This window comes from Balaenoptera ricei, chromosome 8 (genome assembly GCF_028023285.1).
Source record: "Balaenoptera ricei isolate mBalRic1 chromosome 8, mBalRic1.hap2, whole genome shotgun sequence".
Taxonomy (NCBI): Eukaryota; Metazoa; Chordata; class Mammalia; order Artiodactyla; family Balaenopteridae; genus Balaenoptera; species Balaenoptera ricei.
Genome location: NC_082646.1, coordinates 77,467,229 through 77,494,590, shown reverse-complemented (window position 1 = coordinate 77,494,590; position 27,362 = coordinate 77,467,229). Strand labels below are relative to the sequence as shown.

At 41.1% G+C, this 27,362-nt stretch overlaps 1 protein-coding gene across 3 annotated transcripts in view; it reads right to left on the bottom strand.

The window, feature by feature from the left end:
- The window catches only part of NELL1 (neural EGFL like 1), an 895,061-nt gene that overhangs the window by 654,525 nt on the left and 213,174 nt on the right, over positions 1–27,362 (bottom strand). For all 3 annotated transcript variants that reach the window (XM_059929597.1, XM_059929598.1, XM_059929599.1), the window contains 3 exons: positions 21,813–21,886; positions 15,140–15,239; positions 945–1,073 (listed from right to left, as the gene is read on the bottom strand). In XM_059929597.1, coding sequence (XP_059785580.1) covers positions 945–1,073; positions 15,140–15,239; positions 21,813–21,886 — 303 coding nt within the window. The remainder of the gene's footprint in view (positions 1–944; positions 1,074–15,139; positions 15,240–21,812; positions 21,887–27,362) is intronic.

The window sequence follows — 27,362 nt, the reverse complement described above, 5'->3', positions numbered from 1 at the left end:
TTTACCATTATTGTCATCAATTGTCTTTACCTTGACAATACCTGACCCACTTGAGAACCAAATCAGTAGGAGGAGAGTGACCAAGATTTTGCAGCATTTATTCCAGTCAAGACATCTACCTTCCTAATTAACAGAACACCAAGGTTCAATATATTAGTAAAGATGACAGGAATAATTGGGTCCAACCAGGACGGAAGAACAGCCTAGCCATCACTTTGCCTATAAGAATTTCTCTAAACTGATGGGAGAGAGCCAGTGAGCACTGGAGAAATGGATGGGCTCAGATTTTAGGGCACTGTACATGTAAATCCAGGGTCAGAACTATTCCCTGATCCTCTGGTATATTAAAGGAACAGGAGTATACAATGCTTGCCCCCAGTGTGCTGAGCATGGAAAGAGGGGTTCACATAAGACAGAGGAGTTGCTCTGCTCTATAAAGTAGAAAAGGGGGTCACTGATGCTTGAGGCCACCAACCTAGTATACCAATCCATGTGCCAAAGTTATGAGTCCATCTGTCACTGGGACCTTTAGTAGAGTTTGGGAATTAGCAACACATGAATCAGTCATTAGGAAACACAACTGGGAAAAAAAACTCTGCCCTTGGCAGGTGAAGATGATGGCAATTGGGTATAAGCTAGTATCAAAGCATTCATTCAAAAAGAGGATCCGCCATGTAACATTTAACTGAAATTGAAGAAGACAATCTACCCAAATAAGACAACATAAAATGAGGTGTTTATGGTTTTGCTGGTGATTGAAAGGGTTTGCTTTTACATGCTACTAAGCAGCCTGGGTAAGTCAGAAGAAGAGAATATCCTAGACTGTTGGTATAAATTTTTATAGGATCCCATAGGACCAGAACCAAGTGATGGCTTTCATTCTTCAACCACGTCTACCAGGAATACATTTCTCACAAGTTGACTTTATTAAATAGCTCACTTACCTTCACAGTAGGCAGAGTCTCCCTGGACAGAGATGTAACCATTCTTACACTCACAAGTAGCTTTGGTATTCCAGTTTTTGCACTCTGAGTTTTCACCACATTTAGGTCCTTCAGCACAAAAGTTATGACCTAGAAGAAACAAATAAAATTTTACATCAGGAAAGAAAAGAATAAAAGACTTCCAAATAATAAAGCATGAGACATTTTTATTATATGTCAGCATACATGAGAACACGCCTTGGCAATATGCAAAGATAAGCTGGCAAGGGGGTAGAAGAGTAGGACTAGGAAACTTTGGACCATCCCATGCGTCACATTTTTTCCCCCTAATATACAAATTTGCTAAAGTTGTTCCTTCTTGAAGGCTTCTATCCATGTTTATCCTGAATCTTCTTTCTACTGGCTTCTTATATGACTTGTCTTTCTATAATTGTTTTATTGCAAAACTTATGATACATAAGAGATATACAAAATGAACATATATGAATATATAAATAAAATGAATACAATATTATCAGTACCCCTTTATTACAGGTCCCCAATGAATCCTCCTACCAGCCATCAGACAACTCTCTTAATTTTTGTGTTAATCACTCCCTTACATATTTTTATAGTTTTACCATACATAGGTATGTATTTCTAAATTATATATTATTTAGTTTTGACCATTTTGAACTTCACGTGTGAAATCATACTGTAATATCTTCCATGGTGTTTTTTCTTTCTATTCATCCATGTTAATGCCTATAGCTATCTTTCATTTATTTGTCAATGGTGTATAATATTCCATAGCATGAATATTCCAAAATTTATCCATTATACTACACATTGACATTTAAGTTATTTGCAGGTTTTGAATTACAAACAACGCTGCAAGAAATGTTCTTGAACATGCTTCCTGAGGCATATTTTTTTAACCACATGTTTAACATTTCTTTGCCCAAGAGTCTTCTTGAATCTCAGACATTCCTTCTAGGATAGTTATTTTTCTTAATGTATCCTTTATAAGTTCCTTTAATGAAGATATTTTGATAGTAACTGTGCTCAATTTCAATTTACCTAAATATGTCCTTTGACCACCTTCCTAATTGAAAAATAGCTTTTTTGGGTATAGAGTTATTTTGGCTCAACATTTTGAAGATATTCCATTGTTTTCTGACTTCTATTATCACTGTTGAGAAGTCAGTTGTTAACCTAATAGTCATTTCTTAGCATGTGACAAACACTTTCTCTGTGGCTTTTAAGATCTATTTTATTTGGTTGGTTGGTTGATGGGGAAGGGGGTTTGTTTGTTTGTATTCATTAACTTTAAGGTATTTAGGTGTGAATTTATTTTTATTTATTCTTCCTAGGATTCCTTGGGATTCTTGAATCTAAAGATTAAATCTTTTATCAATTTGCAAGATTATCAGGTATTTTCTCTTCAAACATTCTCTTTTCACCATTTTATCTATTCTCTCTTTCTGGGATTTTAATTAGATAAATATTATTCCTTCCTTGTCAAGCTCTCCTCCATGTTTCTTAGACTTGCTTTAATATTCCCCTTGCTTTGTTCTATGCTGAATTCTGTTTAACTTTGGATGTATCTTTTGGTTTATTAATTCTCTCAAGTTGTGTCATGTTGTTTCAGTCATCCATATCATTTTTATTTTACTTACATTTTTATTTTCTAGAATTCAATTGCTTTCTTTTTCAGTCTCCTTGATCAAATTTGTGGTCTCTTATTCTTTCATCTTTTAATTTCCTTTTTTAAAAACATATTACACATATTTTATACAGATAACTCCAGTATCTTCAGTCTTCCGACTTTACTAAAGTAAAATCAGCATCTGAATTTACAGTTTGTTGTTTTGCTGAGTATCATGCATGAGGACTTATTTTGTTGTGTTTTGAGTGAGTCTTTTATTTGTGAGCTCATATTTTTTAGGATTTAATCTGTGGAAATTATTTGAGGTTTGGGCTGTAAAATTGTATTTCTTCAGAGAGCATCTGTGTTTGCTTTTTTCAGGTGCCTGAGGGAACTATCAACCCACAATCACGTTAAATTATATTTTGCCTTGGGGCATAAGGATTGAACCACACAGGTAGAATAAATTTAGGCCCTAAGCTTTCAGGAATGCAAACTTTTCTCTGCCATACTCGCTACCTAGAGTCAAGACTGATAGGCAAGTCTCCACTTGCAGAGTGGATTTTTCCTAGTCACCCACTGAGGATTTATCCTTCAAGGTTCTTGATTTACGCATCTCACACCAGCCCCAGGCTTTGTCTCCTGACTACTTAAACAGTGTCCATTAGAAGCCAGATTCTACTGTTCTGCCCTCTGGGCAAATGCCAACTCCAGTGTGTTAACTTATCTCAACAGAATCACCCTTTTCCAACATTTCTGGTCTCTGATATTTTTTTCTCCTACCTCTATTACCAGCTGCACCAATTTCCCCCCGCTCCCCCCAAAAAATTCATATGTTACGCAGCATTTTTAGGTGAACAAGAAGTAATAATAGGTTATGCCCACCACAGGAATTGTGAAGTTCAAATATAACAAGGTATATGAAGGTGCTTTATCATCTTTAACTCAGTACATTTTAGCAAATAATAATTATACTGCTACATCACATATTGCAGTCTCATAAAAAACAACTGTTCTTGAAGAGGAGATCTAATTTATAATTCAGGGTCTATACCAATAAACAAAATAAATCGCTTCGCCTGTCTAGGTACGTATACCGGGTAAGGACAACATCAGTGATTTTCACACTGTTCCTCAGAATCCTGGGCACAGATTAGTTGTCAGATAGGGCTCAAGTCCCCCACCCCTGATTCAAATAGAATAGCTTTGCTTTTATATTTTTGATATAGTGATCATATGAACAACAGTTTCTGGCTTTAAAAAATATAGAAAACACTGAACTATATCAACTCCAAGTTTAATTCCTTTTGGTGATAACATTCTAGAATGTTTTTCCTTTGAAACAGAATTTTAAACCAACACTCTTTAGACAATACTTAGTCTAAAAGATAACAACTCTTATTAAATAATAACATTCATGTACCTATAATATGTCTGGCATTACACTAGATGTTTTAAATGGGGATAATAATATACCTTATTAATATGTGTGGAAAGAGTTAAATGCGGTAATCCATATAAAGCACTTAGAGCAATTCTTGATACATACTATGTGGTCACTAAATGTTAGCCACTGTGATGAGAATGATAATGATTATGATAATGATAATATTGACAATGACAATAGAAGTTCAAATAAGTTGATAACACTGTTATCCTCAGCTTCAAGATAAGAAAAGCCCAAACTCATTAATATCTAGTAAGTGGAGATGCTAAGATTCTAAATTAAGTCTGGTAAGCTCCAAGGCCCATGTACTTTTCCTGTATCCTCTCACAGAGCAAACCTAGCAAAAAAAAAAAAAAAAAAAGTGAAAGATGTAGACGCTCCTTGTGACGTTAGAGAGTAGATCCACAGGCTTAGGGGAGCGTGGTATCACATCCAGCCTCACTATCTGACCTGTTAACTGGAGATTGCCCCAATCAAAATCAGAGGAAGAATTTGTTGGAAATGTGAAACCTGTGTCAGTCAAGAACACTTCCACAAGGACTTGAAAAGCTTATAATAACCATTAAAAGTACGTGATGTTTTTGCTAGCAAAGGGACAATTTTTAGGCATCATAGCTTTCTTTGCCAGAGGAAGTGCCTGGCCTTCCCTCCCCATGTCAGAATTGATCAATAATTAAGTTATCACATTTTCTTTCATTATAATGCTTGACTCAATGTCATATGTGCATCCTTTGTTACATGGCTATGTTTTTTTTTTTTCTTTCCCAAGACTGCAACTGTCCTTCTCCTTCCACATGCATTTGACAGGCTGGAATAAAGCCCCTCAAACATTGTTGATTTTCCAATGCATATCTCTCTATCAAGCATGTGCCATATCAATTCACAATGCAGAGAGTTGGGTCAATTGTATTTCAAGGACAATGAAGGGCCCCTGTGAGACAAACCAAGCTTATGGACAAATCCACTTTGGTTGGGCCTCACCATTGTGCCAAAAACACGTGTGTGTTTTTTTTTTAAATCAATGCAGGCCTTCATTCAAGCAATATTTATTCAGTGCCCGCTTGCCTTTATGCATGAGTGAATAATCATCCACTGAATTTGTATGGGGCACCTACTCTGTGGACTGCAGCACTATGCAAGCTCCTGGGGGCAATGTCAAAATGTTTGAGACATTCCCTGACCACAAGGAAATTAGAAACTCTAAGGGGATATAAGCTAAATACAGAGGTAGTTAAGTAAGATGTGAGCAGTACAAATTATCATAGCGTGTAAGAGAAGAAGAAATCCCTTCTAGATGACGCAAAACTTGACCTTTGATTCATCACAGGTAGAAACCTGAAAAGGGGCAAGACACAGATCCTAGTGGGAGGAATGGAACTCCAACCCTTGAGGACAAAGGGTAAGTTTAAAGAACCTCAAATAATCTGGCACAGTTGTAATAATAATGATTAACATTTACTGAGCATGTAATATATGCTAGGCACTCAGTGAAGTGTTTCAGATGCATTATCCCATTTAATTCTGTCAACCCTATGAAACTGGAATTATTATCCTTATTTCACAGATGTAGGGATTGAAGATCAGAGAAGTTAGTGCACTTGTGAAAGTACACTGAGCTATATATATATATATGAAGATATTTCGTAAGATGTTAAGGAAAAACCCGAACGAACGTTTTGGCCAACCCAATACATACATACATACATACGCATATATTCGGCTGGGCAATTCCAAATATTCTTTAAAAATCCTAACTCTAATCACTCCAACTTCTTTAAGTCAGGTCTATGTCTGACTCTTTTCTTTCAATGAAGAGTTTCCCACACAAGGATAGCTGTATGTATGGATGGATGGCTTATAGATGGATGGGAAAATGGACAGGCAGAAATATGGGTAGTTAAATTAACGAGTGGATAAAGATATGAATGAATCTACATTGGCATTTAATGTTCCCTCTTAAGCAACTAGAAGGCTAATGTGACTGGTTTACTAGTTGCCATTTTTCTTTCTTTAGACATTTTTACTGAAGTATAATTTACATACCATAAAATTCACCTATTGTAAAGACAAAGTTTGATGAGTTTTAGTAAATTTACACTGTCATACAGCAATCACCACAATTCAGTTTTAGTACACTTTCATCACCCCAGCTGGTCATCTTCATTCTTCAAAACCCACCCCAGCATAGTTGGCTGCCAAGTCATAAATCCTCAATTAACTTTCCACATTTCAAAATCCTTCTAAAGGTTTTGTCTTTCTTATATGATGAGTCTGAATAGCACGGCGTTTAAGATACAGATCCTTCCCTTCCAGGTATTTGTCTTGAGTTGCTACCTACAGTCTTTTTCTCAAGTCCTCTAGCTAGCTTTTGGTACACAGTTTTTTTCTTCAGCAGCTGGTTATCAACACAGACTGATACAGAAGAATCTTCAATGTCACCCTCTTTCTTAAATCACTGTCTTTTTTCCCCAGAATCAGAAGCTGTGACCAGATTGTAGAATACACACGCACACACCTACTCAATATTCATGTTATTTTACTTGAATATTTTTAATAAGTAGCTCTAGAGTCTGTGGAATTATCGTCCTGTAATTAGAAGCACACAGTGACATCATTTAACTAGTACTGGTCCAAATACAGAGAACACTTTTATTATAAAAGCTGCTATTTATTGAGTTTTTCCAACTTGCCAGGCACAGAGCTAAGCATGTTACACACCTCAGCTGGGTAAGTAAGGGAAACCCTCACAGCAACCCTAAAGATTACTATTACCCTCACGTCACAGATTAGGAAAATGTGGTTGGGACTAGCTTATCCAAGGTAACACATCCAGGAAGTGGGAGAGTTATGATTTGACTCAAGTTCTTGTTAAGACCACTAAGAAAATTATTATTCTATGATTTAAATACTTTGGGGCATAGACTTCTACTAATGATTATTCTCTGATGATGTTTGTGGATCTCAACTCCTGCTATGCCCTATAAAATTTTTTTAAATAGGCCCATTTAGGACCCAACTGCAGGCTCTGCCAATCTGTTCTTAAGAAAAATTGAGACTAGGCCAATTCTTGTGCTCAATCTCTTCTGGCCTCTGGCTGAGAACATCCACGCTTCTCTAGAAGCAATAATAAAGGCTCACAACGCCCTCTAAAAGCACAGAAAATAACACTGTCTTGCATGTCCCACTTTACATATTGTATTTTGTGTCACTATAGCCATAGCCCACTTGACATTTCATTTGGATGTCCTCACAGTTGTCTCGCAGCTCACCCATCTGAAACTGAACTCTTGATCTTAATTCCAAAATCCATGCTCTCCAAGTTCTCCATAACCATCTGCAGGACCTGTATCCACTTAAACCATCTTTTTCTTTCTTTCTTTTTTTTTTTTTTTTTGGAGTCATCTTTGTCCTCTCTCCTCAAATACTGGCCCTTGCCAAGTTCTATTAATTTTATTTCATGAATATCTCTGGAATGTATCTCTTTCTCCCCCACTCCACAGCAAGAAGAAAAACTCATCCTACTCCAAACTATCATCTCTCAAATGGAGAGCACCTTATTTGCCTTCCTGTTCCCCTTTTTGCCTGTCCCTAATCCATTTTCCTCACAAACAAATCTTTTTAAAACATAGATTGGGGGACTTCCCTGGTGGACCAGTGGGTAAGACTCCATGCTCCCAATGCAGGGGCCTGGGTTCAATCTCTGGTCAGGGAACTAGGTCCCGCATGCCACAACTAAGAGTCCGCATTTCGCAACTAAGAAGCCCGCATGCCGCAACTAAGACCCAGCACAGCCTAAATAAATAAATAAATAAATAAATAAAACATAGATTGGGTCATGTCACAATCTCCCTTAAAAATCTTGTGAGGGTTTCCCATTTCACTTAAGAAAAAATACAAAATCCTTAACTTTGATTTGAAACAACAAACAAGGCTCTCCTCTCCCTCCGTCATTTTCCTCCAATTGTATCGGCCTTTGTTTTAATTCCTCTAGTACTCCAGTCTCTTTCCTGATTCAGGGTCTTTGCAAGCTTGTCCCACCAACTCAGAACATTATGAAATATCCCTGCCAGAATAATTTCTACTCAGTCATCAAGTCCCAGCTTAAATATAATCTATTCAGAGAAGGCTTTCTTGTCCCTCAGTTCTAAAGAAAATCCCATTACTCTCTCCCATACCACCCTATTCTTCTTGTTTATAACAGGTATCACAATTAGTAATTACATGTTAATTTCTGTGTTTATTTGTTGAATGTCTATCTTCACATTAGAAGCTCACTTCTTCAAGGGAAAGGACCCTGTGAGTTTGTTTCCCTTGTGCCTAAGGCAATATCCAACACATTATAAACACTCCAATATTTATAGAGCTAATGACTAAATCCTCAGTCTTCCAAAACTAGAATTAGAAGAGTGTTTTAAAGATGAATAAACCAAGGCTCAAAGATGTTAATTACCTTCCTTGTGGTCACATAGCTAGCAGGCGATGGGTGAAAGAGAGATATAAACCCAAATATGATTCTAATACCCAGTATCTCTCCACCACTCTACACGACCTCCCAGCCATAATTTTAATCATTAAGGGACATTCAAGGAATGCCAACCCTGGCCTGAAGAGACCAGTACTCCATCAGTCTTTAGCAATTTCTAGTCCCTGACATGCCTTGAATCTTTCCAAAGGAACAAACCTTATTTCTTTCTCCAGGACACAGTCCATTATTACTTGCTGCTTTATCTCTAAGATAAAGTTTGAAGAAAAATAACATCACACAACAGAACACCATCCATGGATGAGACACCAAGATGAGTAAGACCCACTTGGAGCTTATTTACACTCGAGTGGTGGAAATGAGCAGATGTTCAGAGGAAGACACACAATCTGCTGAAATGGGATTCCAGGTTTTATTCCAACCACCTCCTTAATTTTAGCTCCTGGCAGAGGTACCATTCATTCACTTGACAAATGTTAAGCCCCTGCTGTGTGCCCAGCCGCTGTGCTAGACAATAGGGATATAACGAAAATGCCACAAACATCATAAACATGCCCTCATTCATCTAACACTCTAGCAGGGATGGCTACCCTTGAGTGTTGGGTTACAGGAAATATTGTGATGGAGAGGAGCAAGGTACTTCCGCTATGTATCACAGAGAAGCGTCCTAACACTAGGTATCAAAAGGAGATTTGAGGGACGAGTGAGGTTGACTGGACAAAGCATAAGAGTTCCAAACACAGGGAGCAGCATGTGTCCATGACATGATCAAGGAAACTAAAGAAGAAACGTTAAGTGTTGGGGTCATATTTTCTCCTCTCATTGGGAGCGGTCTAAAATTTGGACTCCCCTTCGTGGTCCTGAATCTAGAGTTCTACTGCCAGTGAAAGATCAATAACACTTGTAAAACTCTTTGCTTTCTTTAAATCCACTGGCTTAATCTGCATACAATAAACTCTGCCCATCGTAATGAAGCCCTCACACTGCCACTCTCCAGATCCCACTCTGTACCTTTTTATAATTACAGCAAACCATCCACCCATTCTGCTTCATCTCTGGTTTCTCCAACCAACGATGGATAAGCATCTTTACGGTTTGCTACTGTGACTTCTTCCACAGCAAGGAATGAATAGGTCACTACCCTTGGGCAGGAGTTAGTTTCTCTAAGATAAAGTTTGATTCCACATAGAGCACCACTGCTTGCCCTCAATCTCCTGCCCCTAATGCATCCCCCAGAGGTCAAGCAGGTTACCTTTGAAATGACAATCTGAAAATGCACCCCAGATTTCTCTACACTAACTCAAATCCTAGAAAGCCAATACTCCTCATATCACTGCTGCTTGCCCAAGCTTGAAAGTCACAAGGAGCAAAGGTAAACTGAGTACAATATATTCCATGTGCCTAGTTGGTATGGAGACAGCTCCACCCATGGACTGGCCCTATAGGAGGGATACGGCCCAAAGATCCTTTATGGGAACAGGATGCCCTAATGTACTCCACAACCAACATACATACCACAGAAGCCTGGGCCCCGGAGGGGTGAGGACATTCCTTTAGCTCCTGTGGACAGAGGGTTGTAACATCAGGATGGGCCTACTAGAGACAGAGCTCTGGATTCTCACAGGTTCTGTCTTAGAAAGCAATTGGTTTTTCTACAATAGTCAACACTTAGGGGTCTTCCAGCCCAAGGCACCCTGGTCTTAGTTTCAGGTCTTCTCTCTGGGGCAATGTGCCTCCTTCCCAAGGCTCCCGGGGCCTGGATCCACTGTGGCACTTTCAGGAACACAGAATTCAAGGGCTCCCTGAGACTGAACTCTTCTCCAAATGCCCTCTGTTCCCAACCTCAACAGTTGAGCATATAGCCCTGTCATTCCAGTGCCCACTGTGGCCCACGGCTGCACGTATTTTGATCAGATTCCATCTATCAATATGCAGAGGACCTGACCCATCTATAAACTATGCGTTCCTCTATATAGGCACTAGCTTACCTTCTGATTAAGTGCCTCTTTTACAGGTCTCTTTTCATCTCAAATACGCTGAAATCCTCTATAAACCATTTCAATTACAAACTCATCTAAGATGATGATGAGGACTAGAAAAAAAGAAAATCTTGCCATACCAAGACTCTTTGGGAGGATTTCACTGAAGGGCATAAAATCTTAAGTAGTACAAATAATCTCAACTAATTTCAGCCCAGGCCAGACGACAAGGCAAGTGGGCATGAATTAAAATTACAGATACACACATTGGGAACAGATGTCGGAAAGAACTTTTTCCTCAACACTGAAAATCTTAAACATGCAGCCAAACCCTCCAAAGTCATTGGCAACACTGAAGATAAAATTAGAGCCAATTATGAAGGGAATAAAACCCTAAGGAGTGTAGCAAGAATTCTGGGATGAGCCAAATGATTGGTGTGTTTTCCTGGAGCGATCCTGACAATACACAGTCAAGTTGGCTTTTTTTCCCCCTTCAACTGAGAGCACCGGCAATTTATGAGCAATCTTTTTCTGCTGGGTTCAATCTACACTACATCCACACTTTTATTACTTCTTCCAAGGCAGAAGCATAGATGTCATTCCGGTGTCCGCTCCCCTTTCTCCACCCTCATGGCCTTACGCTTAAGTAGACGGGCTCCTGCTATAGCCATTACCTCAAGGTAATGATGAGGGTAAACAAATTGCATGCTGCCAGCACAAACTGTCCTGAGGCATCAGAAACAAACTGCACCAGTGATTAGGGCTGTTCTGGGTAGTGCCGCTGGTGACTGAGACCTTGGACCCCAGCAATTGCAAAGTGGCTTCTCCCTGCCAACATCTAACATCTTGATTCTTTTTGCATGTGTCTTCCCTAACTGTCCTGCAGTTCTGTCCCTAACAGCAGCATCCTGGCTGCACCAGTAGCCCTGTGGATATAACTACCTGCTCAGCTGATCACCTTCATTTTTCTCTGAAGGGTAGAGAAATTAGTTACAGCATTTGTCATTACCCAAGATTTGAAGAGGCAAGGTGTCCAAGCACCAAGTCTGGATATCAGTTCTGCTGATACAGTGAACAGTATACATCAGCCAGAGCCTGTTATTCTTAACTCGAAGGTCTTAGGTCTGATTCCCACAAAGAGAAAAACCCAGTATAAAGCTATAATCTGCACCTCTCTCCTTGAATGGAAGCAAGGGGTGGGGGGCGGAGGGAGCTGTATCACCATACCACTGTATCAGAAAATGGGCATGACTCAGTGTAAAAAAAAAAAAAAAAAAAAAATAGCTTCATAATCAAGCCAACAGATTAGGTCTTGAGGAAACAAGTTATAACTCTGCAAAATGGGTCTTAACACTATTTCACAGATGAAACAGAGACTTCAGCTGGTACTGAAAATAATTTCAGTCATTGACATGAAAACGACAGGACTATTCTATATGTTAGGAACATATCTTCATCCCTCCCTTTTCTCCTACATTCAAAGTATCAATTCATAAAATGTAATCATTAAAACAAGCCTTATTTTTTCCAAGTTGGAGAGCTTTATGGATACTATTTAATCAACCAACAGGGGTCAGAAAGCAAAAAGCACCGTCTGTGCTCTCTCAAATTCCAGTCTAAACCTAATGAAAATAAACTTTGGAAAACTTCAAATCCCTAAGCAGGCAAGAGAAAGGTTTTGACTCAGATTTCTGAGCGATGATACTGAGGGGTGATTTCCCTCAGACTAAAGACCTGACACTCCCAGTAAGACAGAGAGAGGTGATAAATATGCTAATTGAAGGGCCTTCAGTGCAGGTATTGAAAGAGGCTACAGCCACTTCCGTGTCTGTAATCAATAATATCAGGGTGGCAGAAACCACACAGCTGAAATCACACCGCTGTGCTCATCCCTGAAATAAGCATTTCAGGTCATCAGTCTTACCTCTCCGCTCGCTCGCTGCCTGCCAATCAGGAGACAGTCTCAATCCACAAAGCAAACGGTACAGCCTCTCCATATGCAGGATAAAAATTCGTTTACATAGAAATAGAGCGTTTCTCATCTTTTCATTACTTTCTGGTTTTGAGAGGGGCAAGGAGGAGGGGGAAGGAGAACTGAATAACATGCCTTAGAAGAGGCCCAGCGGGCTTTCCCAGTCTAATTAGAATCAAAATCGTCCAACGCCCCTCATCTTCCAAGACTCCACTCAGAAAACACGAGCACAAAGGAAAAGGTAAAAGACAAATAGAAGTTAAAGGGGAAAAATATCTTCCACAATATTGTGAGAAACTCTTAGGCTACTTTTAAGGATGCTTTGGGAAATAAACTGGAATTAAGAGACACAGAGCAAAATTCATGGAGAGCATAGGTCAAGACAATGGACCTTTGAGCTCATCTGGATGGATTTTTTTTGTTCATCGTCACATAAATTTTACATTTTTATGAAAAAGAGAACACCCCACTGCCCAGACAAATCTCCTTTTCATTTTCTGATTGTCCAATGTGCAGAGCAAGTCCCAGTATGTGCACAAGTGGACTGAATGTTCTGGGCTCTCTCTGCTATGGGTCAACAGGAAAGGAGGTAATGGCAGTAAACGGTGCTGACAAGGGCTTCAGTCAAAAATAATGCTTTTTTCATTCTAGGGTCTGAATTCTGAGATAGGAATAAATAGGAGAAACCTAAGAGAATCCATATACCCAAATGGTTTCATTCAACCCGCTTCCCAGGAAAAGAGCCTCCCCACCTTTTCCCTATCTCTTCTAAAGACATACATTGGTTCCTGTTAAAACATAGACTTGTCAAGGGACATAAATAACTCCCTCACTCACATGCACCTCCAAGAAAAACCATCAGCTGCTAAATAAAAGAGCTGGTAGTTTCCCAGCTGAGAAGGACGCAGGTGGGAGGAAGAAGAAAATCCTCAACTGTACAGATTGGCCCTGGCTATGATCGCATCTATGAAGCCCTATTCCTGCCTCCCACTTTTCCCTCAAAGCTGACTTAACTTTGGTAAAAGCCACCAACTCACTAGCAACAGGAGCCTTAAATGAGTCAACTTTTCAATGAGATGTCACATCTCTCAGCATCTTCATTTGTAAAAAAAAAAAGTTTCTGCATCCCCAAGAAGTGCTAGCAGAAGCTGTGGTACACAATCTGTTGTAAACCGGGTCAGAGCAATGAAAATCTTCTTGAATTTCTGTGGGATAATCAATGATCCTGCTCAAATGAAACCATAAATCAGAAAGGATTTACATACACTGAGTCCCACTTGGCACCTTAACAAATATCAAGTGATGGATTTTGCATTAAATTATAAGACCTACCTAACAACCCTATCAGTTACCAATAAATGCATCCCTCTGAAATTCCAGTCAATCTTTAGTCTTTCTAAAGCATCTGAGCTGCAAGTACACTTGTAGCCATGAAAGCAGATAAATAAGGGGAGATACTCTGACGGCATACCACGAATTCTAACAGCCATTCATGGCTATCCAGGTACTAAGTTTTCCTGGGAATTTTTACCAAAACACAGCTTTCTTATGACTAACCACAAAGAGAAATCTCAGCCCAAGCTGAAAACATGCCATGATCAAATATATACTTTTATATATCAGAAGGTACTAGAGGAGGGGTCAGTGAATTACGAGCTGCCACCCGTTTCTCAAAATGAAATTTTAATGAAACACAGCCACTAATTTATTTACCTATCACCTCTGCCACTTTGGCAATACAACAGCAGGGGTGAGTAGTTGCAATGGAAACCTTCTGGCCCCTGAAAGCCTAGAGTATCTACTTTGCGGCCCTTTACAGAAAATATCTGCCAACGCTTGTGTTAGAGAAAAGACAGAAAAAAGTAAGATAGGATATAACCTGAGCTAAACTGCTATGCTCCTGGCTTCTTAACTCTAGAAGCTTCCAAGGTAAACCAAAAAGAATCTAACTCACTGGATATGTGAGAATGTGGAGAAGACTGTATGGTGGGTAGAGGTTTTAAAATAATAGCAATGAGTTTAACTGGATTTTTTTTGTAAGATTTTAAATCAATTTTAGATTCTCCTAATCTATTTAATTCTGCCTGGGTGAGAAGTTTCAGAGAGGAAGTGATATTTGATCCAGAGGATTTGAAGAAATAAGAATAAATTTGGAAAAGAGGGGAATTTCAGGAATAGGAAGCAAAATAATTTCTGCTCGTGCATTAATTAGCAGTTAAGTGTTACTTACTGGAAGCTTTTTTCCTTGCAGGAAGTAAAAAAGCTGTATATAAATCTATGAGTAAGGATTCAGTGTCTGTCATCCTCTGGCAGATAGGGGAACTGGCCCATGGAAAGAGCTGATAAGAATGTTTCCCAATCCCACTCATGAGAAAAAAATGCAATAATGATGCAGGAACTATCATTATTATAGGAACCATCGTTCACTGAATATTTATCACGTGGTAGGCATGATGCTAGGTGTTTATGCATTATCCCATTTAATCCTTACAGCAGTCTTATGAAGTAGATAGGATTATTATCCCCTTTTTACAATTGGTAAGACTATAACTGAGGACGGTAAATAGCATATACACATATCTAAGTAGCAGAGTTTTGGACAATTGTTATTGTCATCACACTAGTCATTAAACCTTCAATCCCTGCCCTCCATCCCCACCCAAAGCCCCATCGCCAAGCCCTCTTACCTCTGCAGACACTGCAGCACTGATTCTCTGGGAGAATGTGATCCTTCTCTGAGCAGTTCAAAGGAGGGCACGCTTCAGTAATTTTTACTAAAACTCCACCCTGCAAGCCAAATAACCAGGAAACAAAAAAATGTTCATATTTTTAGTTGCTGATCCAAACATAAATGCTCATTGTCAGCAGTCTGCGGTGATAACAACCTACAATAATTAACAGTACTCCCAGGAATCCCACGATAATGACGATGAGACTCCTGGAAGAGAGAAGGCCAAACTCCCTTTCTATATCAGAAGAGCCTCAATTTCAACAATTGGGGTTTTTTTTTCTTTTTTTCTTTTTTCTTTTTTGTTTTAACAAATGGGTTTTGAGTATCTTCTATATAGCAGAATGTCACCGACAGTGTAGAGCTGGTAAATTTTTAACAATTGACTATTGGATGGGGAACCCTAAAGTTAGCATTTGCTGATTTCTGTGGTGTCAATATCCGGACATTGTGAACTACCAACATGACATCACTGACCACAGAGTTGGGAAGTTATGTACAATGAGCTCTCGTGAGCTTTTATGAGACAGTTGTGGCACTGCCCTGAATCACAAGCACTGTGAACCCAAAGATAAATAAGACATCTTCCTTGCCCTTGATGAACTCACAGTTTGGATGGAGGGAGAAAAAAAAAAACTCTTAAACTAGAAACCATAATACAATACAGTAAGTCCTAAAAAAATGTGCTCTAATTATGCTATGGTAACGCATCATAGGAGAATAATTAATTCTGCCCAAGTGGGGAGAAATTATGAAGAAAATGCCACATTTGAAGGAACTAAATAATGGAATAAGATAAGGAAGAAGAGACTTTCCTGGCAGAGGGACCAGCAAGGACCAAGGTATACAGGTACGATGAACTGAAAGTGGATCAGTTAGATGAGCACTAGATTTTCCCTAGAAATAAATAAAGTCACTTACGATAAAATTTTAAATATTCAGCAGGTGAACCTTTAGGACCTCACTTCACCAAAGGTACTCTTTGTTGACATCACTAGCATCTATATTTAGTTTCACTCTGAATTTTTAAAATCAGCTCAATAGTTACTATAAAAAAGGGTTTGAGAGTCTCTTATTTTATCTAAAATGTTAAGTTTTTTTCTCCCATTCTTAACAGCATGGTTAAGTCCACCACGAAGCAAGCTCATTTAAGTCCAAAAGGTAATTCTCAACACAGATGGGAGAGTAGGATGGAGCTGGGCCACCAGGAAGGATGGGGGAGATTCTGAGTTTTCCATCTCCAAGATATGCTGTCATTCCAGTGTTCCCTGGTTTGGCAGAACTCCCATTATATCAGGCACATCCATTCATAAATATGAACATAAACATAACTTTAAATGTCAAATGTAATTTAATTTCCAACTACTCATCATCTGGATTACTGGCACCATGGTTTCCTCTCCTTTCTCATAAATTTCAGCCAAGGCATTCCTTGTGGTGTCTTTTGTTCCCTTTTGCTCTTCATTTCTTGATCTGTCCCAAGGCATCTAGATCTCTTGCTTTTCTCCTATCTTAAAACTGGCCCTAAGATGCTAAGAACTAATCCTGCTATTCACCCACGGTCCCCGTTTCAGCTACATTCCACTCTCGCCCCTCAATCCAGGCCACGCTGGATGGCACCTGGCCTCAAGAGCTAGCACCAGTCTAAGGGCAGTATGCCTATCAGTTGTACCTCAGCTTTTGCAACAGGGAATCAAACCGATTATTACAGACCAATGGATGTTAATAACCTCGCTATCAGCGGCATAAGCTGAATGCAAAGGAAAACACGATGCTTGCTCACTTATCATTGCTGCCTCGACTTCTGTCCTTCAATATTAATGTATTTATTATCTACTGCCTCCTTGCATAAACACGAATGGTGAACTCTGTTGGATCCCTTTTATCAGTTCACTGTGCCCATCCCCCAACTTCAAATGCCTTTGTGCTAATGGCTCATCTCTCAACCCTCGGAGGGTCCCTTTGGGCACTGGAGCCACTTTGCAGGGAGCCAGAAGTTACCTACAAGTTCCACAACCCCCAGCCCCACGGCCCAGAGCCAGTGACTGACAGGCATGGGAGGTTCTTTACTTCAAGGGGAGACGATAGCTGGTATACGTTCAGAACCCCAGGAGAATCAGGGTACCTCTGACCTTTCACCTAAAATTGCACCCTTGCTGAGCTGCCTGCCCTGCCCAAGCCCACATCCCCACACCCTTACTGCTTCCTCCCAGGAGCACTAGCTTAATAAATCACTTGTACTAAAATCCTGAGCTTAGGGTCTGCTTCTAGGAGAATCTCAACTAAGACGATAAGATAAATTTCACTCTTGCTGTCAAAAAATTAAACTGTTAAAAGAGATTATCTCTAGGCGGTGAGATTCTGGAGTGATTTTCTTTTACTTCCTTATATTTCCTTCCTTTCTCTATAGTCCAAATTTTATATTGAGTATATATTTGCTTTTATTAAAAAAAGCAATATTAAAAACACTACATTTGTCATTGAAATCTAAGGTGAATGTGTTTTTGGTACATGGGAAAAATCGAGACTCTCATTTTGCAATGCTTTGGACATGAAATGTTTGTAAATACAAGTTAAAAATCTGCATGCAGTAATATCTCTTTGGTGGCTATCTGAAAACATTTAAAACCCCTATCTTTGTGTCATGTGTCAACAAGCTTCAGCAAACTGCTTCAAATTCTGTGTATTTTAAAACATCATTACCGTTCTCCTGATTTCTATAGGTTTGTTATGATCATTAAAAATAAATTCTTGAATTAAAAAAAATAAAATAAAAATGCTACAGATGGCTTTTCAAAAAATAATTACACATGAAAGGTTCTCTTTTTTTTATATATAAAAGGTTGCTTTGACTACTGATTAAAGCAGTCAACAATTCCAATCAACCTTTAACATATTTAATGAGTAAGACCGTAATTCCAAATGTTCAAAGAGAGACAAACCCCTTTGCATGAATTTGAAAATAACATGAACTGTGATTACAGTAACATAAGTGCCACCAAATCCATTTAGTCCAGCCACATAATTTGGCACAAACCCTTTTTTACTTTATTTTCAAACTCTCTCTAATAAGTATCTGATGATTAACATTTTCAAACCTTCCTGATTGTGGTATGTTATTTTATGACCTTTGGAACTCTGCATTGGTGGGAAAATATAATTCATCCATTTTTTCTCATTTAGAGTAACTGTCACCATGTCACTGATCAAATAGAAACGCTTTCAAGTTCTTTACTAATCACTATGCTTCAACCTGAATTTCTAATACCATATAAAACTCACATCTTTAAGTAAAAAAAAAAAAAAAAATGTTGCTAGCCTAAAATAATGTCACAGGGCAGCAATAACTGGACAAAACTGACCAAGACTGCTAGGAGAGTTTATTCATCTTGATAAAAGAAACAAAACAAAACAAAACAGTATGTTAACTTCTGGAATCACTTGGTGAAAATATTGAAAACAAAAGTTTGTTTCTTATCTAACTGGTGTTGCTGAAGCTTTGAAATGATCCCAGGAAAATGAAACGCGTGGATCACCAGGCAGCCTTTTGTCAACTGGGGATCTGCATTTGAACCACAGAACACAGAAATTATGTGAGTAATTATTTGCTCAGTTCTCCCAAGGATAGCACTTATGCAGGACCATTTTAGATGTCTAGGAGAGAAGTTAATTCATCACATACAACAGGTACCTTAGGGCATTAAGGCTTAAATCTTGCAAAAGGCTGCCGGAGAGAAACCCAAGGTCTTCTCATCCTACACCCGTCACCCTCTCTCCCTGTTGACCACATCCATTAAATGTGTCCCAAAGCTCTTCTCTGGCCTTTTATAAATGCTACCCTTTATCAAGGGAATCAATGAGCCATAGCCTGACCAATCTGGTATTCTCAGATAGACTGAAAAGTGATCATTCAATCCTTCTGAATCCACCCTTCTACAATTCAAAAATGTGAATTATTTCCAAGCAAGTCTAACACCATCAGGACTGGCAGTAGCGAGGCTAAGAGAGGAGCCTGTAGATTCAGACCACACAGGTTCAGATCCCAACTGGTTCCTTTACTAGCTATGTGACTCTGATCATGTGTGCCTCAATTTTCTCATCTGTAAGATGGGGATGATAATAAGGCTACCTACCCCTACCTAATAACAGGGTTATTATGAGGTTTATATTAGATAAAGTTTCAAATGTTTTAAATAGTGTCTAGAAAATACTAAATATTCAAGAAATGTTAAATATTATTGTCAGTGATGCTTCCCTCTGTGCATAAAGTATTTAGTAAATAACTGTAGAAAGACAATAAATGAAGAAATTAATGACTTTTTAAAAGATGCTGAAATTATTCGCATGCACACAAACCACATATGCAAAGAGAATAACCTGTCTGCCCCAACTTCTTCCTAAGTTATAAAACCATAACAAAACAAAAACAGTAAAATATGAACCAGAGCAGGGAGAGTACCTACAATGTGCCAATAATCGTGTTAAGTACATTTCCAATATGCTGGCATTTAAATCCACACCCGTATCTTCTAGAGGTCTCAGATGGTGTCTGCCCTGATCCTCTCTGCTGATAACAGGGATGGAGTCACAATCGTGACCCTTGCCAGGGTTATCCACTACTTCTGCCCAATATGTAAAGGGGTTGTTAGCTGTGAGTGACAGATGCAGGGTGGATACTGAGATCATCAGCAGGGTGGGTAAGACTGCCTTTAGTCATTCCAACTTCCCTTGAGGTGGAAGAAAAACGTAAGGGTTTTAGAGTCCAAATCATCTTCCCTCCCCCAGAAGTGAAACAATCTACAGAGAACGTGACATCTGCCTTATATTCAGGGACGACACGTGTGGTCATGTGGAATAAGAAAAATAGCTCACACGTGTTGAGGGCTTACTTTGTACCAACCAAGTCCTTCACATGCTTTATCTCATTTAATCCACCCACCATCCCTGTGTGGTAATGTGCCAGCCGCACGTTGGGGGTCACCCCACCCGCTTCCCCACTCCCAGGTTTGGAAGCTCCCATGGTTGACTGAGAGATCACGGAGCCCTCACTGTCACACCATCTCTACCTCTGCCACAGACTAAGGAGTCCACCCCACAGTCCCCACTGACGCAGAAGGACCACCACACCTGCATACCCGCCAGACTGTCCAGACCAATGGAATCTCTGCCATTCCCAGGGGCAGCCAAGAAAGAGCGAATGGGAAACACAATGGGGAGGTCCAAAGGAGTTAACTCCTGCGGTAGATTCTGGCCAATGAGAGACAGGAGACAGGAAAGAGCCTTCCCTCCCCCGAAGCTCCCCAAAAAGAACAAGATTCGAGTTCCCTGAGAGCTTCAACGTGTCTCTAAATGCCTCATTGTCCTCAACCTTTCAAATACACTCCTTTCTTTTCTCCAGGGATGTGACGAAAAGCAAATGAAATGCCATAGGAAACTGCACTTGGAGAGATGGTCTATTCCAGCCAGCCTCCCTGGAGATGCCCCTCAAAACCAGGCCTGCTTCGCTGTGGGGCAGTGGCAGCTCTGGAAGGCACCTCCTTGAATTTGTTCTCCCTCTCTTCCTTCTTTCCCTCTGTCTCTCACTCTTGCGTTCTAGGACAGCACCTCACCCAAGTAAATGCTTGGCTAGCTCCCACACTTCATCCAGCACGTTGTTCAGATATGACCTCCTCCGAGAGGTTTTCCCAGACCACCCATCCCCACCTCAAAGCTCTCTACCCCTTCAACCTGCTCTGTATTTTTCATAGAATTTGGCACCCTAGTTGACCCTTGAACAATGCAGGGGTTAGGAGCGCCGACCCTCCACACAGTCTAAAATCGGCACATAATTTATAGTCAACCCTCTGTACCTGTGGTTCCTCCGTATCCACGGTTCTACATCCAGGGATTCAACCAAGTGCGGATAGTGTAGCACCGCAGTATTTACTACTGGAAAAAATCCGTGCATAAGTGGACCCACACAGTTCAAACATGTGTTGTTCAAGGCTCAGCTGCATCTTGTATATTTATTTGTTTATATCTTACTGTCTGTCTCCCCACCAGACGGCAAATTCTATAAAGACAAGGACTTTGTTTTGTTCACTGTTCTACACCCAGAATCTAGTACTATGCTGGTAAGTAGCAGTTGCTCAATGCATGTTTGTTGAATGATTTTTTTTTTTTTAATTGGAGTGCAGTCTTAAATGAGATCTATGGTTCTACACATCTTATTTTGAGAAATACATGGGAGGGGGCAGGCAGGAGACAGAGGCATTGTCTAACATTGTATCAGACTCTTAGGAGTAGAGGTGGCACTATCCACAACTAACATCACAGACTAAGTGCCCCAACACCAAATCAAAACCTTTTCCCAGGACCACCTGACAACCTCCCTGACTCATGGTAGCTGCTAGCTCCCTTCCCCCTTCTCACTTCCTCCCTAACAGTCTTTCCCAAAGCTACCTGATCCACGGCTGACCACAAGCTAACCACACAATGACAGTGGCTGGGAACTCCACAGCCAGGACTCAAGCCCACCAGAGAGTCCTTCCCCTCAGTGATCCACTCAGGACAATTTGCTCCATTCCAGAATCCTACCTAAAGCCCACATCTCCTTCCCTACAAGTAATGGGGATCATAAGATTGAAACTTACTCTGCATTCCCGGCAGCTCTTGGTTAAAATCCGCTGGCCTTCTGCAAGGACTTTTCCTCCATAGATACATTTTGCTGTAATAAAACAGAAAAACAGTTCAGACAGTCATGCTATGCCACAAAATGACCTCAGGGGCACCATCCAACTCCAGTAGATTCCACAGAATATAAATGCTCTGATTCTAAGCAATGCAAAGCTCTTTGCATGTCTGGAGTTAAGGCATGGAAATAGTATGGGGATAACTGTTGAATCCCCTTTCAGACTGTCCTCTCTATTATGTTTGCCAGGAGTCCTTCACACCAAGCACATACAACTATTTCAATGCTGCAGTTGCTGAAGGAACTAGAGAATGAATTGATGTGGTCAATGTTAAAACAAGGAAGAAGTGGTTGTCATCACCGTGGAGTATAATAGCATAGCTTTGATTCAGCTACTCCAGCCATAAAACAAATGACTGGGTGAGAGCGGACTTGCATATATACTCCACTCATCAGGACCTCAGTCACGTGCAGAAAGACACCATTTTTCCCCCTTGTCATCATAGGAAGCGCATGTCTTTAACTTATCTGTTCCCAAGAAGCTCAGAGACAACTAAGAAATACAAGTGAGTAAAATGCTGTATCAAAATGCACTAGACAGACTGCCTTTGGAAAGGTAAGCTTAACAGGCTGATAGGGAGGGCAGGGAGGAGAGACAGGCCTTGGAAAAAGGTTAACAGAGAAGCATAAATGCTGACCCACTTTTAAGCAAGCGCAGAATATGTTAATTTGATATGACCCTAATGTATCTCTGCCAAATTCTCCAGCCACATCCACAGGACCAGGAAAGCAAAGGCCTGATCATTCCCTCTCCTGCACAAATGAGGATCCTTTCAGCCCTAGTCCTCAGGAGAAGCAGAACTGAAGACATGCGCTCTAAGAGATCTCCACCACTAACTCACTGTCTTAGAGAAACCACCTCACCTCTCAGAACCTCCATTTCTATATCTGTTAGAAACAGGTGAATTCAATTTGGTAGTTTCTTAGTTCTACAATCTTCGGACTCATGGAATGTTCAGGTATGTAGGGACCTCAGCAAACAACTCGTCCAACTCCCTCTTGTTGACCACAGGAGGAGGAGAGCCCAGAGACACTGGTTTACTTAACATCACGATCCCACAGTGGCTACTATGGTGTGCAATCCAGATCCCCCTCTCCACGGCCAAAGGTCACACTCCTGAAACTGCCAGACAGGTGATGACCAACAGCTGTCAGCTGAATAGTGATCCAGGACTTGCCCTTGTCCAAAGTCAAGGCCCCTTCCCAGCACAGCCCACATCCAATGAGTGGTTGATGAAGATGTTGCAGAGTCCTGGCCCCTTGCCCCAACTCAGGATAACTCCAAGGGTCATTCCAGCTCCACAACTCCTTGGAGAAATGACTGAGGTATTTGTTGTAACTGCACTGCAGTTCAACCTCTCCTTCTGCCCAACTCAGCTTCCCTCACTATCTCATTCCCACCCCAGAACTGATCCTGAACTTCCTAATAAAGTACAAGCAAATCTCCATTTCAGAGTCTGTTTCTTCTCAAAACCTGCCCTGCAACAAACTCAAATCTGTGCCTCTCTAGTATCTGCATTCAGTGAATGGCACCAGTATCCACTCCTACCCTCCACACGCACCACCCATACCCCACCGCCTAGGGCCCTTCTAACCTCTTCCTCTTACTCAACGCCGTGTCCAATCAGTACCCAAATCCCTGCAAAGCTCCCTCCTTAAGTTTCTCAAGTCAACCCACTTTTCTCCATTCCCACCACCAGCCCCCAGGTGCTACCTTCACTCAGGCTAGCCCTCTTCTTTAGTCTACCAGGAAACTTCTTAACTTGCCTCCTATGTTCTGGTCTAATCTTACCCAGTCCTTCCCCATACAACAGTCGAATATATTTTAAGTGCAAATAGGACTCTCTGCTTTAAAATCATTGAGTCACTCATGCCCTCAGAATATAGTTCAAATTCCTGAAGTCAGCACACAAGGCCATCCCTGTGCGTTCACTCTCCCTCCCAAACTCCCAAACATTCACACCTCCACTTAAGACTCCAGCCACGCTCTGTTTCTGGGATTTGCATATACTGTTCTGCTTCTCCAGAACACTCAGCCTCATCTACCTGCTCCTGGTAACCTTCCATCCTATATACCCATCAATTTCAACTTAGGCCTGACTTCCCCCCAAGAAGTTGTTCTTGACCTCTAACACTGGAGAACTGCCCTCACTTTGTGCTTCTGTGGTACTCTGGACCTCGCCCTAACAGAGAAAATATCACATTTTACGTCTGTTGCCCCAGTGAGGGTAGGAACTATGTCCATTCATAACTTTATCTCTAGCCCCAACCCCAGTGCCTCTCTGGGCTTATTGTTAGTAACAATTTTAGAATTAATGAGCCTCCTCGGTAGCAAAAACCAGAGAAATTTGCTGATTCCCAGAAGAGACTCCTTTCTGCTATTCAATGCTATTCCAAACATTAAAAGCAGATACCACGGTTTTCAGAGCAAAACCATCAACAACAAGGTAGAGAACCAATACAATTTTCTAGATAACCCCCTTCCTCACTTCACTTTAAAAAATTATCCCCGATCATCTTTTATGCCTCAGTTTTCCAGATAAATCAGTTGACTGTGACTCATTGGTCCTAATGATCATGTGGATTCCCCAATTTGCTTGCATGGGGAGACCATACCTCCAAGGGCCTGAAATTCCTGCCTAATAAACTCCCACACTCCCAAACACAGCTGCTGCCAACTTGGCAAGATGGCTTGCTCACGAGTGACAGTTCTGCTAAACACACGGCTGTCAAATCTGCCATCTGCCCCTTGGCCCAGGGTGGGAAGCAAAGAAATAGACTTTCCTTCCTTATTTTTGCACCTTGCCACCCCCATGATGTTAGGATCACACTTGCTACCCTGTCTGAAGACATTCGCCCGATTCCTCTCATCCTCTGCTAGACACTCATCCCAGAACTTCGATCTGGAGACGGGAGTGTCTTACTGTTTACATTCACACCACACACGGGGACACATCCATCCCTCAAATCTACCAATCTGGTATAAAAATTAAATGTCCACTGAACTTCATGTCTTCACATGGCAGGGTGCCTTAGGGGCTGCAAATGACATCAACATGATGCTGTGTACCTCAGCCATTCACAGCCTTGGCACCGATGCAGGATGCATGGACGATTACAATATCAAGTATCTACAAAGTTATCTCAGGACAGCTTTCAGCATCACCACCGGAGGTCACAAGAATTCCCCCTGCTTCTCATCCTCACCCCACTTCACTGACGGTGCCCTTCCTTCCCGGCCCCACCGTATGCCTAACACCAGTCCTCATTATCTAACCTCTTGATCTACAGCCAAAAGGCTTATTTTTGACACCTGGGAAATTCAAGCAGAAGGTGAGTCAGGCTCCGATGCCTGTGGCTGGGGCATTCGGGATGCCATTCCAACAGCTTTTAGTATGAGTAGAAATGTAAATGGATACCTGAAGCCCTTCACATCACACTGGGGACATGCAAACGAGACCATTTCACAGTGTCCGACGAAGAAATTGAAACTCGGCACCAACACACACTTCTCCACGATGTCAGAAACAAAGGTACCGGGGATTTACAGAAACAGTTATGCAGTTGTATCTTTTTGCGTCCACAGACACCTGGCCCTTCAAATCCGAGCCTGATTTCTCTAGTGCGATGGATGGACACTTTTGCCATTTGGGTGCACACTAAATAAACAACTTTTAGGCACCACTTGGCACCCCTGTCAGATGTGGATGTGAGGTTGCTCTGTCTTTATTTAGGGATTTGCACATTGCACACACTCCAGCCACCCCTTGGCACTCAGCAGCTGAGAACATCAAAATCTACACTCTGTGTTACACTTTAAAGGAGAGGGGCAGAGCAGAAAAGCTCAACACCCAGGAGCCATCCTCCCTCGGTGGGCTCGTTCACAGACCTAGTTTCAGATACCACCTCTCTGAGCATGACGCCCACATCAAACAGGTTGTCCCTCAGCCATCTCCAACTCTCCTATGCCGAACAGAATGTATTGCTCCTGAAACCATTTCTTCCACCTGCCTTATTTCTGTTAATCACACTATGAGTCTCCCACAGGCTCTTGTTCGAAACCTGGCAACTTCTCCCTTACAGATGCTCTGTCCCTGATTCATCTGTTTCACGTTAAAAAAAAAAAAAAAAATGCTTACGGAGTACCTACCCTGCCCCAGGTCTTTTGGCCATCACTCAGCTTCATCCCTTCCTTTCCATGTCCCCCGGCTGTGCCTACCTGCCTGCCGGCCTCATCACCTCCACCTGCAAATGGGCCTGAATCCCACACCCAGCTCCCTGCCTCCAGCTCTCCCCACGCAGGGGCTTTTGTCAAAGCATTTCTCTGATTATGCCACAACCCTGCTTCAAAAGTTTGCTTCTGAGCCCCCCAAACAAATGCTGTGTTTACTTCCATGATTTTGCATGTGCAATTCCCTTTGGCAGGTGTGTTCTTACCTACCTTGTCCACATGGCAAACTCCTGTTCATTTGTCAACACCTTACTCAGTTATTCCTTCCCCTATGAAGTCTTCCTAACACACATACACCCAAGTTTCTGATGCAATTAATCACTCCCTTCTCTGTGCTACCCCTGCACCTTACATAGCATGCATACTGCACAATACTCTGTTGTAATGAGATGGTGCATACATCTCCCTGGACAGCAGGGGGTAGAGGAGACAGGTTAAAAGCATTAATTCTGGAGCCAGACTACCTGAGTTTTATTTTGGCTCCACCAAGGCTGAGAGCCCTTGGACAAGTTAGTTCTCCTCTCTGTGCTTTACCTCCTCATCTATAAAATGGGGGTCACAGTGGAGCCTATGACTCTAGGTTGTTGGAAGAATTAAATGAATTAATACACATAAAAAAGCTTAACACAGTGTCTGACATAGAATGAATGATCCACATGTGCCCGTTGCTGTAACCAGAGGAAAGATCAGAGTTGGGAGAGGAATTTCAGTAAGGATGACTGAATGAATTCAGTGGAATACAATCATCATCATCCATCCCCAACCCGCCCTTGCAGCTTATTTCTACTTCTCACCTACAGAAATCCTCTGTTATCACCTAACAGACTATCTCCCTTTCCTTCTGCAACTTCTTTTCCTTTGCAAATGCTGTTTTGCATAGCTCAAGATTCCCTCTCCATCCTTTTCCTTCTCTCCCATCTCTGATAGTTCCCAAATCTATCTACCAAAAGAATACTAATTCTAGGACACCACTGTCCAGAGATTCTGATTTAGCAGGTCAGAGAGGGGCCCTGGGACACTCTATTTTAAGAAGTTCACCAGGTGATTCTAATGTGTAGCTAGGTATGTTCAATTCCTTAAACAGAGCAGACACCCAAGAAATGTTGGAGGAATGAGACTCCTGCACTACTTTCTGGACTTCCACGCCCATAGCTAAGGAATCTAGAAGGCTCTCCTGAGTTTTCCCTGATGCCTCCCAAAAAGATGGAGCAAGAGCCTAGT